This window comes from Lontra canadensis, unplaced genomic scaffold (genome assembly GCF_010015895.1).
Source record: "Lontra canadensis isolate GAN:19392208 unplaced genomic scaffold, GSC_riverotter_1.0 scaffold9, whole genome shotgun sequence".
Classification (NCBI taxonomy): Eukaryota; Metazoa; Chordata; class Mammalia; order Carnivora; family Mustelidae; genus Lontra; species Lontra canadensis.
The window spans coordinates 14,712,049-14,726,081 of record NW_022631003.1 but is presented as its reverse complement, the minus strand read 5'-3'; the positions used below and the strand labels follow the sequence as shown (position 1 = coordinate 14,726,081).

At 40.3% G+C, this 14,033-nt stretch overlaps 1 protein-coding gene across 2 annotated transcripts; it reads right to left on the bottom strand.

Moving 5' to 3' along the window:
* Window positions 1-3,122: 3,122 nt before the first annotated feature.
* On the bottom strand, window positions 3,123-8,915 carry LLPH (LLP homolog, long-term synaptic facilitation factor). Of its 2 annotated transcripts, none has more exons than XM_032854892.1 (3): window positions 8,797-8,915; window positions 6,451-6,670; window positions 3,123-3,685 (listed from the first exon to the last, which is right to left on the bottom strand). In XM_032854892.1, the coding sequence occupies exons 2-3, from the start codon at window positions 6,653-6,655 to the stop codon at window positions 3,507-3,509; spliced, it is 384 nt and encodes a 127-aa protein (XP_032710783.1). In that variant the 5' UTR covers window positions 6,656-6,670; window positions 8,797-8,915; the 3' UTR covers window positions 3,123-3,506. The 2 variants fall into 2 exon arrangements, with proteins under 2 accessions (XP_032710783.1, XP_032710784.1); XM_032854893.1 differs by having other exon boundaries at window positions 8,809-8,889.
* Window positions 8,916-14,033: the final 5,118 nt, after the last annotated feature.

The window sequence follows — 14,033 nt, the reverse complement described above, 5'->3', positions numbered from 1 at the left end:
ATTTAGGGTTTTCTGTAAGCAGACACAAATCTGGCCCTGGCTCTCCTGCTGCCTCATGAGGCTCCAGAAACAGTCAAGTGGCCTTTGACCTGGCCTGAGTCCCCAACAGTTCTCCACGCACACCCCTCCCTACCCAGCATTTCCTTGTAAAATTAGTGTGTGCTGCAGGGGCATTTTAGGGAAAAAGGATCCTATCTTGTGGCCAGCACGGACTTCAGTCACTCCGCCAGGTGGCATCAGAAGTTGGTCACTTGGCTAGCAGGCAGCTTCAGAGCCCCGCATCTGCTTCTCGAGTGCGATACTTATAAACTTGGGAATTCCTCCACATCTCTTCAGATGATGCCCATTTATGGTGTGGCCAGGTCTGTGCTGATTTAAACTATACGCCCCTAACCCTCACAGTCACAAACAATCCAAGGTATTTATAGCCAGTTATTTTGAATTTTCCAACTCCCCAAAATCATATCCCAGATACAGAAATCCGAATTTTGAAAATACCCAAATTTCCTAATGAGCAAATATATTCCATGGAACAAACATATCTACATCAGTGTGACAATAGGGAAAAAAAAAAGATGTACTCAAAGCCACTGCTTGACTCAGCCTAGAGCTTCAACTGCGGTTCACATGACTCTCTGGGCGGTCCTGCACCACTGACTCGGGCCCACACCTTTAGATTTGGGGCAGCCCATTCTACAGGAGTACTACCTATGGAGCTCCGGTCTGGGTTAGACTGAAATTTGAGAAAAGGTCTATAAATCGTGAGCCTGCAAAATGGATTGAACCCAACAGAGGTGTTGCTGGGAGGATTAAGTGAGTTAATACTTTGACTGAAGAGTTTAGGATTAAGTAATATAGACAAGGCTTAACAGATAACAAATAAATGAAATCAATGTTGAGTCCCCTTATTTTAATTTCTTAAAAACAAAAATGGAATGTTCTATTCAAGTCCTATGGTGATTTAGGCCCCTCTACTTCCAAAAAGTGATATGGTGCTTAGCTTGAGCTCCATCTGGTGGTTTTACAGCAATTCTCTGGAACACAGGAGTCAAATAAATGAACAATTTTAAACAGCTAAGCTAATTGTGTAAAAGACAAAAGGACGATGCTGTACTTAACGTAGGACCCTTAAGAATAAAGCAACAAAGAAAAGAACTTTTGTGGACTGTACCTCCGTACAGTACTGACATTTTGGAATGTCAGTCTAAATTTCCTGCCAAGCTTTGGAGGTGGGAAGGATCTTGCTGGCCATCCAGTTCAGGACACCTCAGAGGCCCCAGTCACAGCCTCGTGCAAGACAACTTCTCTCTCAGACCCACCTGTCGAGAAGTCCTAGGATATCTGAAAGCATGTTTCCCAAGTACATTTTCCAAGAGTGAGTTTTTGATTTATCATCTTAGGTGAAATCCCGAACAGACACATTTTGTCATTGGACAAACATCAGTGAATGTCCTTATTGAGAGGCCCTGGATGAGAGCTCAAAGTTGTTGCCACTGGAGTCAAATTAGAAGTTACCCACCACAGAACACATGAACATATCCCTGGCATTGGCCTCTGATGTCAACTTCAAGAAAATCCAGGGGCACCTGGGTGGCTCAGTGGTTAAGTGCCTGCCTTCAGCTCAGGTCATGACAACACGGTCCTGGGATTGAGCCTTCGCTGCAGGAAGCCTGCTTCTCCCTCTCCCACTCCCCTTGCTTGTGTTCCCTCGCTCACTGGTCTCTCTGTCAAATAAATAAATAAAATGTTAAGAAAAAAAAAAGAAAGAAAAAGAAAATCCAGCCAAAAAATACCAGACAACGCTGCTAAATTTTAAGTAAGCATCAAGTGTTCTTTTCTTTGTTGCTTTATTCTTAAGGGTCCTACGTTAATACGGCCAATTCCTATGATGGCGTAACAAATAAATAACTCGGCTAGTATATTTAGGCCGATATTGCCATTGGCTTAGATATTGTTAGCAACTTTATTTCATGGATACACATGTATTTACTTTTTCCTCATAAACTCTTTGTTGTGCACAACTATACCAAAAGGCAAAAAAAGGCCATGGGTAACATTTTCTTCCCAGCTTTTTTCTATTAGCTTTGAGAAAAATCTATTTTGAATATTTAAAAACTATCCACTAACCTTTTGGTGAACTAGTCACTGAGTAAATTGAGAAGTGTCTATTATATAAGATAATCTATATAATATAATCTACTATGTAAGATTTTACTGGCACTGAATTTTATCAATTCAAATCTCCTCAAAGACTTTGGTCATGTCCTCCTATTCCTATGACGGTGTCATAACCTAGCAGCGTGCCTGGCATGAATCTGTGTCTTGATGACTAAATGACTTTATTCTAATAAGTCACACTTATAACTTGGTTATCCTCTAAGCTAACAGCGTCTTCTGAGTAGATGCCCAAAACCTCCTCGGTCTCCTTCCCTGTGTCCTGAACATGTGGAAAAGTCCCTAGCACATAGTAGGCATTCAATCAGTGTTATTCCAGTGAACATGTAAGGATGGTTAAAAGGACTACAGGAACATTTTAGAGGGAATAAAAAGTTTAAATTCCTTAACTAAAAATAAATTTAAATAAGGGTGAAATTATTAAACTGTAGCAAGACATGACTTAACAAGTCATCTCATTTTACCTGCATTTCTGACAGCATATTCTATCCTTCAGAACACTAGTTTGAAAGTCAAAGTTGAAGAGTTTTCTCGACTGTTAGATCTCTGGAATACTATACTAATACTTTCTGTGAATCTTCAAGTATGTTGCATTTCCCAAACTGATGTGATCATCAAATGTGTTTCTCACCATGCATTCAGAAAAACTGCGTCTGAGAAACATACTCTGGGGAATGCTGTGTTATATTAGGCTACATAATATAAAAACTGAAGACCATTAAACTAGTTTCCAGGATATTCTACCTCCTGAACAGATGGAGCATACAAATTGTAGATGTTAATACTCTACCCAAACACTTCAGTATTTTTTTAAACAATTTAATTGAAGGTGGTCTTCTCTACTACTAGAAAACTTGAAGCACAGGTGAAAGAAAAAGTTCTTCAAGATCTTGACAAAATATCTTTTACTCTGAATTAAACAAAAGCAAAACTCCAAACAAGAAATGCTTCTACTCACATTGTATTTTAAATTGTATAAAAGTTTTCTTTAAACCTGAATCACCTCAAATTTGTCAGTAGGTCTTTTTTTCTTCATCTTTACTGAGACCAAATAGTTACAACCACAGTAACACTTGAGAAAACTGTCATATCTGAGAATCCCTTCTCACTGGACGGCATCCAATTAAAGTACCAGCATAGCTCTCATTTATCAATGAGAATATTTTATTCAAGATCCCAAAACAAAGTTGAGGAGTTAAGGTGGGTTTGAATTGAAGAACAAGGTCAAGTTAAATCTGGAAACAAAGTTTTCGCTTGGTGGAAGTTGAAATCCATGTATACATTCTAATCTAAGACCTGTCCCATGTAGGGGTTTTCAAGTTTTTAAGAGTCTACCAGGCCAAACCCTTGGCCACCTTTGCTGCTTTTGCTTTGCTTTTCCCCTTCCCTTTTTCTCGCTTTGCCTTCAGCCTTTTCCTTTGTCTCTGGTTCATCCATATGGGGTACTGTCCGTGCTGGTCTAGAAGACTCTTTTTGTTTCTCTTAATTTCAGTCTCCATTTTCATGTCATCTGAATAAGAGACAGAAAACTATTAATACTCATCAATGAAGAAATAATCTTATGAAAAAGGGTGTTAAGGCAATAAGAACATGAGACTTGAAAGTGGTCTGAAACTACAAAAGAAAAAAAAATCCTTTTCTGTGGAGCACTCTTTGACTAACAATGAAAACTTTTCACAGCACATTCAATGGACTCGGACATCCTCCGATGTATTCCTACAACTGTGAAAGACATGAAAAGTACTTATAAGGAACTAGAGATGTCATTTAGTCACTAAGAAACTTTCTGAAGAATGTGTCATGAGTGTCCATCTTTGGAATAGAAAAGTTAAACAGGAAACATGCATTTAGGTTGTGTAGGTTTGTGTCACTGCATGAAAGGTAAGTGTATGGCTGTGAGTGTATGTGCGTTAGAAGAACATTTCTCAGTGCTTTCCTGAGCTAAATAAGACAGCTGAACCTATTAAGAGCAACCACGCTTTTAATGGACAGGCCTTAGATGCAAATGAACTATCAGGAACGGCTGGCCACTTCCAGAGAAGTGTACTTGGAAGGAGTGGGGTAGTAAGCAACAAGACTGTGATGACAGAGATGGGCAGATGACAAAGAAAAATCTGGATCGGGGGGCTTGGCTGGCTCAGTCAGAGGAGCATGTGACTCCTGACCTCAGGATCCTGAGTGTAGAGGTTACTTAAATAAATAAAAACTTAAAAGAAAGAAAGAAAAAGAAAACCTGGATATACGGGCGCCTGGCTGGCTCAGTTGGTAGAACAAGTGATTCTTCATCTTGGGGTCATGAGTCTGAGCCCCACACTGGGGGTAGAATTTACTTAAAAACAAAATTATATGAAAGAAAAGACAGGAAAGAAAGGGAAGGAAGGGACAAAGAGAAAGAAAGAAAAGAAAGGAAAGAAAGGAAGACCTGGATATACACTGGGCTGCGCCTCTTTCTTACCCAGAAAACACGCAGAGATACAGCTCCACTGAACAGAAGACCTGGCAGGAAGCCCGGTGCGGCCACACTACGGTACATCTATCACCAGCCTTATCTGCTGTGAATGGTTTGCCCAGAACGTCCCTCTCTGGGAACTTCCCAGGGTATAAAGGGTCTTTCAGGATCTCCACTGCCTGACATAACATTAATTCATTTATCTGGTTCACTTTAGGTCTCCTCCGATATAATGTAAATCACATCAGGATGGAGGCCAGTTCCCTTGTATTTATCATGTTTCCTCAGTGCCTAGAATAGTGCCTGCTACAGATCAGCCATTCAATAACTAGTTGTTGAATGATTATTTTACATACTGCTCTAGGTTCTGGGGATACAATGGTCCAAACATGCTGTCATGGAGCTTACGATGTTCTGTTGAAGGGAGTATAACAAAGCAAACTGTAGCCTGTGTTAAGTGGATTTAAAAAAAAAAAAAAGTACCAGAACCAGATTACGTAGGACCCGGTAAGCTCTGATGAGCACATGGAAAGACAATGAGATGTTTTAAGCAAGGGAATCCATAACTTACGGTAGGTGAAAGAAGTCAGACACAAAAGGTCACACGTTATATGATTTCTTTTATACGAAATAGCCAGAACAGGTAAATCCATAGATACAGAAAACACATTAGTGGTTGCCAGAGACTACGGGAAGGAAGGAAGAAAAGGTACAAACTGTACAGGGTTTCCTTTTAAGGTGATGAAAATGTTTTGGAAAGAGGTGATAGTTGGCCAACATCATCAATGTACTAAATACTACTTACTATATATTTTAAAATGGTTAATGTTACGTTATGTGACTTTTACCTCAATGACCAGAGAGCCAATGGGTAGAGGCAGTGTACATATGAGGAAACACGAGTGTTAAGAAGCTTCAAGGAGAGCTGAATAAAGCAAAAGACTGAGAAATGTGAGATCAAGGGGAGGATTTTTTTTTTTTTTAGAAGAACATTCCAGAACACAATGGTTGAAGAAACAACCCAAGAGAGAAGAGAGATTGATAAGCAGGATGCATGCGGACAGCCTTTGAGAATGGAGAGGATTCAGAACACAAATAGAGAAATTGGCCTTTAAGAGAGTATCAGCAAGCGGGAAAACGTCTCTGACTGGAGGGCTGAGGATCACTGCTCCCTTCCTTGGACACCACATAAAATAATTCTATTTTAAGAGCCTGATTATCATGCACGCTTATTTCAGTTTGTTGCCAAATTGTTACAGCATGCGAAAACCAATGAGTCTTTTCCCTTGCTGAAACTAATATGCTGATATACACAGCATCCTTCTGCAGACTACGATTAAGAGAGAGGTACCTAGAATCTGTCAGAATCGAATACAGATTTTGAAAAATCCCGATTTTTTCAGGAAAAGGACATAATGGTGTACAAGGATTCTTGGAATGGGAACCAGATGTTGCAAAGGATAAAATGAATAAAGATCTCCCACCTTGCCTAGTCCCTGACTGAACAGTGTACCCCTCCAACGAGGATGCGTCTACGTCTGTCTACTCCTGTTGTACTTTGTACAACTGAGACACTCAGGCTACTGTATAAGTACCCGAGGCACAATATGAATAATCCAAAGCACGCCTATTCACATGAACCAGCTTTAAAATAGTTCAGCAGAAACTACTTAGCAGCATTATAAGTCTTCAAAAAATTACACGGGCATGGCAGGAGGCTTGTACCAAGCATGTGCAGCAAAGAACGGAGGGCGGTCAAAGAGGGAAAAAGTCACAAAAGAAAACTGATAGAATTACTATTTGTAAAATGAAGCACATAAACTCACCTTTTTCATCTTGTACCACACACTGAGTTTTCTCTTGACAATGTTTGGGTACCACCACAGTTGCTATCTCTTGAACATCTTTCATTAAAACATCACTATCTATTTTAAGAATACTTTTCAGTCGGCTGAGTTCCTTTGGGGCATTCTTTTTTCTCTTTTCTGCACGCATCTTCCTCTTCCACTTACTCCGTAAGCTTTTAGCCATACTTTACCTGGAAAGCTAACAGAAACACAAATACAAAAGCAAAAATTCGCTATTAAAGAAAGAAGGGCAAATCCTTGGAAAACCAAGTCAAAAGGTATCTCTACAGAACATGAACAAATTGAAGGTAAAACTCCTCACTCTGTTCATGATTTATGATGGCATAATGAATTACGTGAGGGTCAACATGTTATATATAGCCATTAAATAAAAAGAGCACCAAATTAAACTCCCTGTGGCCGCTGGCAAGCTCTAAGTCAAGCCAATTTCTGAAAACTGGAATTTCCATACAAGATGCAAAAATTTAATTCCCCCCCCAAATACAAAGAGCATCATCAACTTATATTTATACAACTTACTAATTACAAAATGTTTTTTGGGGGGAGGGAGAGGGTTGTGTAATTTTAAAGTAGGCTCCATGTGCAGCTTGAACTCAGCACCCTGAGATCAAGATCTGAGCTAAGATCAAGAGTCTGACTTACCTGACTGAGCCTCCCAGGTGCCCCCAAAATGTCTTTATAAATATTTTTAAACCTGATTTCCTCCAAGCCTATAGGGCATCCCACCTGTCTTCCTCATTATCCTCCCCTCAATTCAAAGTAGCTATTTCAAGCTTGTCTATTTCCACTCCTGCTGTTCTTCACCCCTCAGCCTCAGCCCTGAATCCTCCACAAAGCAGTTAATATGAGCTTTTTTTTTTTTTTAAAGAGAGAGACTAAGAGTGCCAGCAGGGGTAGGGGCAGAGGGAGAGGGACATACAGAATCTTAACAGGCTCCAAGTTCACAACCCTGAGATCATGATCTGAGATGAAATCAAGAGTTGGGACACTGACCCAACTGAGCACCCAGGTGCTCCTAGTGTAAGCCTTAAACTTTGAGCTTTTCTTTCTTTTTTTGTTTTTTTAAGATTTTATTTATTTGACGACAGAGATCACAAGTAGTCAGAAAGGCAGGCAGAGAGAGAGGAGGAAGCAGGCTCCCTGCTGAGCAGAGAGCCATGTGGGGCTCCATCCCAGGACCCTGGGATCATGACCTGAGCCGAAGTTAGAGGCTTTAACCCACTGAGCCACCCAGATGCCCCTGAGCTTTTCATTCTTTCATGGGATTCTTTACTGATATCCCACCTCATATTCATGATCTACAAGATTATTTTGACCTAGCCCTGCCTCCTTCAACTCTTTTCTCACCTCATGATCCAAGCTCCATCCCATCCCCAAGTACCAATTACACCTGCAAAGAGTTAACTCAATGAAAACCTAGGGACAGTGTGGGGAAGGAAGGAACTATGGGTATCACAGAGGGTTTGGAGGAAGGCTTCTGGGAGTGATTTGCAACATTATCTTGATTGTGCTGATGGATGTTTGTATACATATAGCAAAACTTGTATTATACACTTTAAACATGTGTAATTTATTATACACAATCAAGCAATTAAATAAAACATTAAGACATGATTTTGGAAAAAAAGAAAGAAAAATTTACAAGTCCCAACCAGGTCCACTTTAGCACCTTTCCAATGTGCTGCCCCTATGCCTGGGAGTGATCTTCCCAACGCTTGCACCTTCACTTAAGTACCTCAGAGACAGCTTCTCTGACCCCTACCCCTATAGACTCCCCTCCTTTTATTCTCCACCACATCATCATTTTCTTTCCTTTTAAATGGAATCTGGAGTTATATACTTTATTTTCTGTCATTCCCGGTGGACTGTGGGTTCCACGAAGGCAGAGGCTAACTAAATAGACCTTGCTCACCGTTGGATCCCCCAAAGCAGTGCCCATTTGTTGAATGGCTAACCAATGGAGTACCAGTTTTTGGACGTCAGCAATCACAACTCACTCTGTTCCCGTCTACAACCCTAAACTTCGAGGGGCAGGTATAGAAGGTTGCGGTAAACGGCCTTGAGGGCCCAGATTAACCTAAGCCAGACCACCGAAGAAGGAGGGCTCCTCCTCGCAAAGAGCACAGGGAAGCCGGGGGGCACTACCAAGACCACGGGAGACCCTCGTCCTTGAAACAGGTCTGCGTCTCCCCCGGACTCAGTCTTGCCCAGAGACGGATCGGGCTTGAGACTAGATTCTCTAGGGGCGACGGGATCCAGCGACAAGTTCCACAGCCCACTACACCGAGAAAGCAGAGAACTCACCGGGAAACTCACCGACTACACTCAGAAGCACGCTGACCGGAAGCCTCCGCACTTCCGCCTTCCGGCAGCCCCTTCCACAAACCGCAGGGAGTCCCGGGCGGGCGCACGGCACGCCGGGAGCCAAGATGCCCCGGAAAGCCTCAAGAGGCGGAGTCTCCCGAGTCCGGCGCTCGCGTACTTCCTTTGATGGGCGGGCGACTCTGGAGCTTGGCTCCTCCCTTGTGGGTTTCCTGCGGGTATTTGGACAATGCGTAAAATAGCGGTGGAGGCTGGGCGTGAGCGGGTTATCTCCGACCGCAACAGCGTTCCCGGCCAGGTGACCCTGCCTGCCAAAGAGTGAGCTCAGAGCCGACCTTCACTGCGCAGGTCCTGCGTCAGATCACGTGTTCTGTGAGAAGCGTTATTGAAATCTTTTTTGCTTAAATTTTCCCATCTGGGGTGATGATCTCAGGAATGTACCATTTGTCAAAACTGATCAGGAAACAGAGGGCAATCTGGGGATAAAGTATAAGATGACACCCTCCAATCTCACCTCCACTCCTAGATGGGAAACGTGTGACATTCTTCCAGGAATTTCCCAACTGTTATTAACAGTAACATTAGTGTTAATACCTTGCTAGAGGGAAGAGAACCTTACCTGGACAATGTCAAGACCTCTGTTATCTTGTAAGTACTTTGGAGGTCCGTCCTCTTTAGCATATCAAAGATCCTTTGAAACCTCCCTTTTCCTTACTACCCCCAGGTCGGGAGTATGTATATACGCTCCTCAAGACAGTGTGTGCTGCAGCAGCTCTTTCTTCACACAGGTCCTGTGCCCGTGCTTTAATAAAACCACCGTTTTATATCAAAGACGTCTCAATAATTCTTTCTTGGTCCTCGGCTCCCGACTCCACCCCACCAAACCTCACCTACATTCCAAAACCACAGTTAGTATATTTAAAAATCTTTATTTCCTCATTGCTACATAAGTATGCATTCTGTGATAGGCTCTGTGTTGGTTATACAAAGATGACTGAAACTAAACTACGGGCTTCAGGAAACTGGCTCCTGAGGGAGGGTCGAGGCTTAAGAGTCACTCAGAGATCCAGCCGGAAGAATCCCCTGGGACCCCAGGTACAGTGGGGAGCCTGACTGGAAGCACACTGGTTGCTACACAACAAGCACCAGCCAGTAGGGCCTCTCCCATGGAACGCCCAATCTGAATAATCACTCAGTGAGGACTACAAAGGCTTTCTGGGATTCAGCTGGTGACCCCATGATGTCTAGGTGGTGGACATATAGGTGGTGGGGACTTCAAGGCAAAGCTCTACAAAGATGAACATACCTCTGGGAAAAGAGAATTGGGGATGGGTGGTATGTGAGGGCCTATATTATTATAGAGGGCATAGCACTTTTTTTTCTAATTGTATATGTTTATTACTTTGATAAAAAACACACTCTGTCATCAACCTGCTCTTCCCTCCTGTACTCACTGGTACCGGTATCTGGACTGGTCTTACCTTTTTCTTCTCACAGAGAAAGTAGTGTTTTCCTGTCTCATTATCTGTGGCCTAGATCAGTAGTTCTCAGACTCTGCTTCACTTTGTAATCACTTGAGCCATTTTAAAAAATCCAACTGTATGAACTCACCCAAAGTAATGAAATCAAGTATCTGTGGGTGAAGCTTAAGGGATTTTTTAAAGTTCTACAGGTGATTCCAGTGTCCAACAAGTTTGAGAACCAGCAGTCTAGATTCTTGCTAATCTGAGGTCTACAGAATAGTGGTATCAGCACCACTTGGGAGCTTGTTAGAAATGCAGAATGTCAGGTTGCACTCCAGACTTACTGAATACATTTTAATAAGACAACCCAGGGATCCAGGTTGAAGTTTATGACTCTTTGGTCTACATGTCACCCCATTCCTTCTCTTTTGGGTATTTCATCACTGCTCTTTCTGCATCTATCAATTTCTTCAGTTGTCTCCACTGATTTCTTCTCCAAACACATTCAATTCCTTTATATAATAAAACAGAAAAACAAAACAAAAAAAAAACCAGAACAAAAAAATTTGAAAACAAAAACTCTAGAGTATTCCCTGTATTCCACTTTTTACTAATTACCTATATTCCCCCCCATTTTCTTCATAATCCATTTTACTGAATATATTGTGTACACATTTTCTCCTTTATTTTGGATCCAGTTGTTTATTCATTGCAATCTGGAATCTTCTACCATGACATGGAAACTGCTCTTCAAAAACAGCCAGTAAATTTTAATGGACTAAAATATCCTTATTTTCACTATGTGTAACATTTGAAACCATTGATGTCACTCCATACACAGCCCTTTTAAGCAGTTACCCCTCTAACTTCATGATACTGCTGGAAATACACATAAGCAGCCTCTCACTGATCTTGATTGCTCTAAATCCTAGATTTTGTCCTGCTTTCCCTCAAAAAATTAATGTAAAAGGTATATTGTAAATATGTTTCAATGAAAATAAAATCTATAATATAAAAAAAAAAAATAAGCAAAATTCCCAACTGTTCCAAAAAGGCCCACAGCTGGCTGCTGACACTGCAAATCTCCCAAAGTGCATCAAGTGGATCAAAGCGTGGTGTGGGGAGGCCTGCAGGAAAAAATGTAGGCAGGCAGGCAGAGTCCACTGCACCTTTCGCAAAAATTACATTCCGTACAAACAGTTCTCAGATACTGCTTTCTCTGTTTTCCTCCTACTTCTGGCTATACTTTGTACCTTGCATGTGGAGTTGATCACTCTGTCTGAGTCCTGCTAATTCCACTTTTTAATATATTTCTGGAGTCTGCATATTTTCACCTTTACTTTTTATTAGAAATTGAAGTTGTATGTACCCTTTATCCAGCAATTCCGCTCCCAGGTATCTGTGCACACTGGGACACATAGGGACAAACACAGCAGCACTGATTTTGATAGTAAAAAAGAAGGAACTCTATAAAATTCTTCAACAGGAGAAAGTACGAATAATTATGGTTCACTGACAGAATAGTCTGCATCAGTGGTTTTCAAACTTCTTGGTCTTGTGATCTCTTTACAATCTTAGAAATTCATCATTTGTCACATCAGAAATTGAAACAATTTTTTAAAATTTAACTCCTTTAAAAAAGATAACTGAATTACATGTCTATATTATTTTTGTTTAAAAAAAAACCTATTTTCCAAACCAAAAAAAAAAAATTAATGACAAAGAATGGCATTGTTTTACATTTTTTAAATGTCAAATATGCATTTGCTTATTTACTATCTTTAGTCAGGATTCAATGCATTCTGCTTTTGGACTGCCTATAAGAAATAACAGTAGCTGACATTAACTAAGCACTTAGTTTATATGACACATCCATCTCATTATTTCTTACAGTAGTCCAGTAAGGTAGGTATTATGATTCTCATTATAAAGATGAGGCAAAAGACCTAAGAAAGGATAAGTAACTTGCCAAAAGTCACATCACCAGTTGGTTGCACATTAAGGATTCCAATTTAAATGTTCTCACCCACTATGCTATGTTAAACTTGAGTATAACACCATGCAACTGAGGATTCAACAATTGATAATGATGGAGTCAAATTTGCATCTAAAATTCATCAAAGGCTATATCTATATTATTAATTTATTTCAACTTAATAGAGAATGATGCTTAGTGTGTGTTATGGGCCAAGTTGTGCTCCCCAAAATTCAGACAATGAAGTCTGTCTTAGTCATTTGGGCTGCCACAACAAAATACTAGAGCTAGTTATAAACAGCAGAAATTTATTTCTCACAGTTCTGGAGGCTAGGAAGTCCAAGATCAAGGTGCTGGCAGATTCAGTGACTAAAGGCCCTTTCCCTGGTTTGAGGACTGTGTCTTTTCACTGTTACCTCATGTGACAGAAAGGGTGAGGGATCTCTGTGGGGTCACTTCTGTATGAACACAAATCCCTTTCATGAAAGCTCCATCCTCAAGACCTAGGCATGACCCAGAAGACCCACCTTCTCATACTACTATACTGTCATTAAGTTTCAAATGTGAACTGGCAAGGGGGCAGGGGAAGAGACAACAAACATTCAGACTGTTACAAGGTCCTAACCTCTAGTATCTCAGAATGTGTCCATTTTTGGAGACAGGGTATTTAAATAAGTAATTAAGGTAAAATGATGTCATTAGGGTAGGGCCTAAACTAAAATGACTTGTGTCCTTTTAAGAAGAGGAAATTTGGACACAGACAAGTACAGAGAGAAAACCATATAAAAACACATGGAGAAGATGACCATCTACCAGCCAAGAGAGATCTCAGAAGAAACCAAACCATGATCTCACACTTCTAGCCTCTAGAACTGTGAGGAAATAAATTTCTGTTGAAGCCACCCAGTCTGTAGTACTTTGTTAATGGCAGCCTAGCAAACTAATACAGTGAAGGAATTTGTGAAAGTTTGCTTGGCCACTGGTACACTGCTATAATTTCTATACAGAACCTATAGTTTAAAAAAACTAATAAAGTCAATTTTATGTCAAAATATCTGACTTTCAAGAAGACGTTGTACTTTTAATACATCATTTTATAATGAAATGTCAATCACATTTTAATATAATGCTGAATAAGTCAATGGAATTTATCTTTTATACGTTTTCCTCCCTAAATAATAAATAAGATCAAAATCTTCAGTAGAAAGAAATTTATAATTTTTTTAAGGATTTTATTTATTTATTTGACAGAGAGAGACATCACAACAAGGCAGAGAGGCAGGCAAAGAGAAAGGGGGAAGCAGGCTCCCCGCTGAGCAGAGAGCCCGATGCGGAGCTCAATCCCAGGACCCTGAGACCATGACCTGACCAAAGGCAGAGACTTAACCCACTGAGCCACCCATAAACTTTCTAATGGTAAGAACACCAGTACTTTTAAATCAAAATGAAATCTAACATTAATTAAGGAAAAATTTAGATAAAATCACTAGACACAGATAAACTGACATTCTAATCTACCCAGGAAATTATTTTTCAATTGCAGATAAATAATCTACATATGGCAAATTTAGGATGGAAAAAACTGAAAAACAGAATTTTGGTATCTCCTGAAAATCCAAATCAAGGATTTAGAAATGAGACACCATAAATAATAGTAAGATTTATATTATTAGTATATAATCTAGTAATTGTATCACATATTTAATATATTACACATAATCAGAATTATTATAATCCCTTTTATACAATAGTAATACAGATACTATTATACTATATAATAG

Bases quoted from the DNA above. Each gene is read 5' to 3' on its own strand.
- LLPH (XM_032854892.1), bottom strand. From the start codon at position 6,655: ATGGCTAAAAGCTTACGGAGTAAGTGGAAGAGGAAGATGCGTGCAGAA. The intron at 3,686-6,450 runs GTGAGTTTATGT...TCTCTTATTCAG, and splicing joins TGTGGTACAAGATGAAAAAG to ATGACATGAAAATGGAGACT.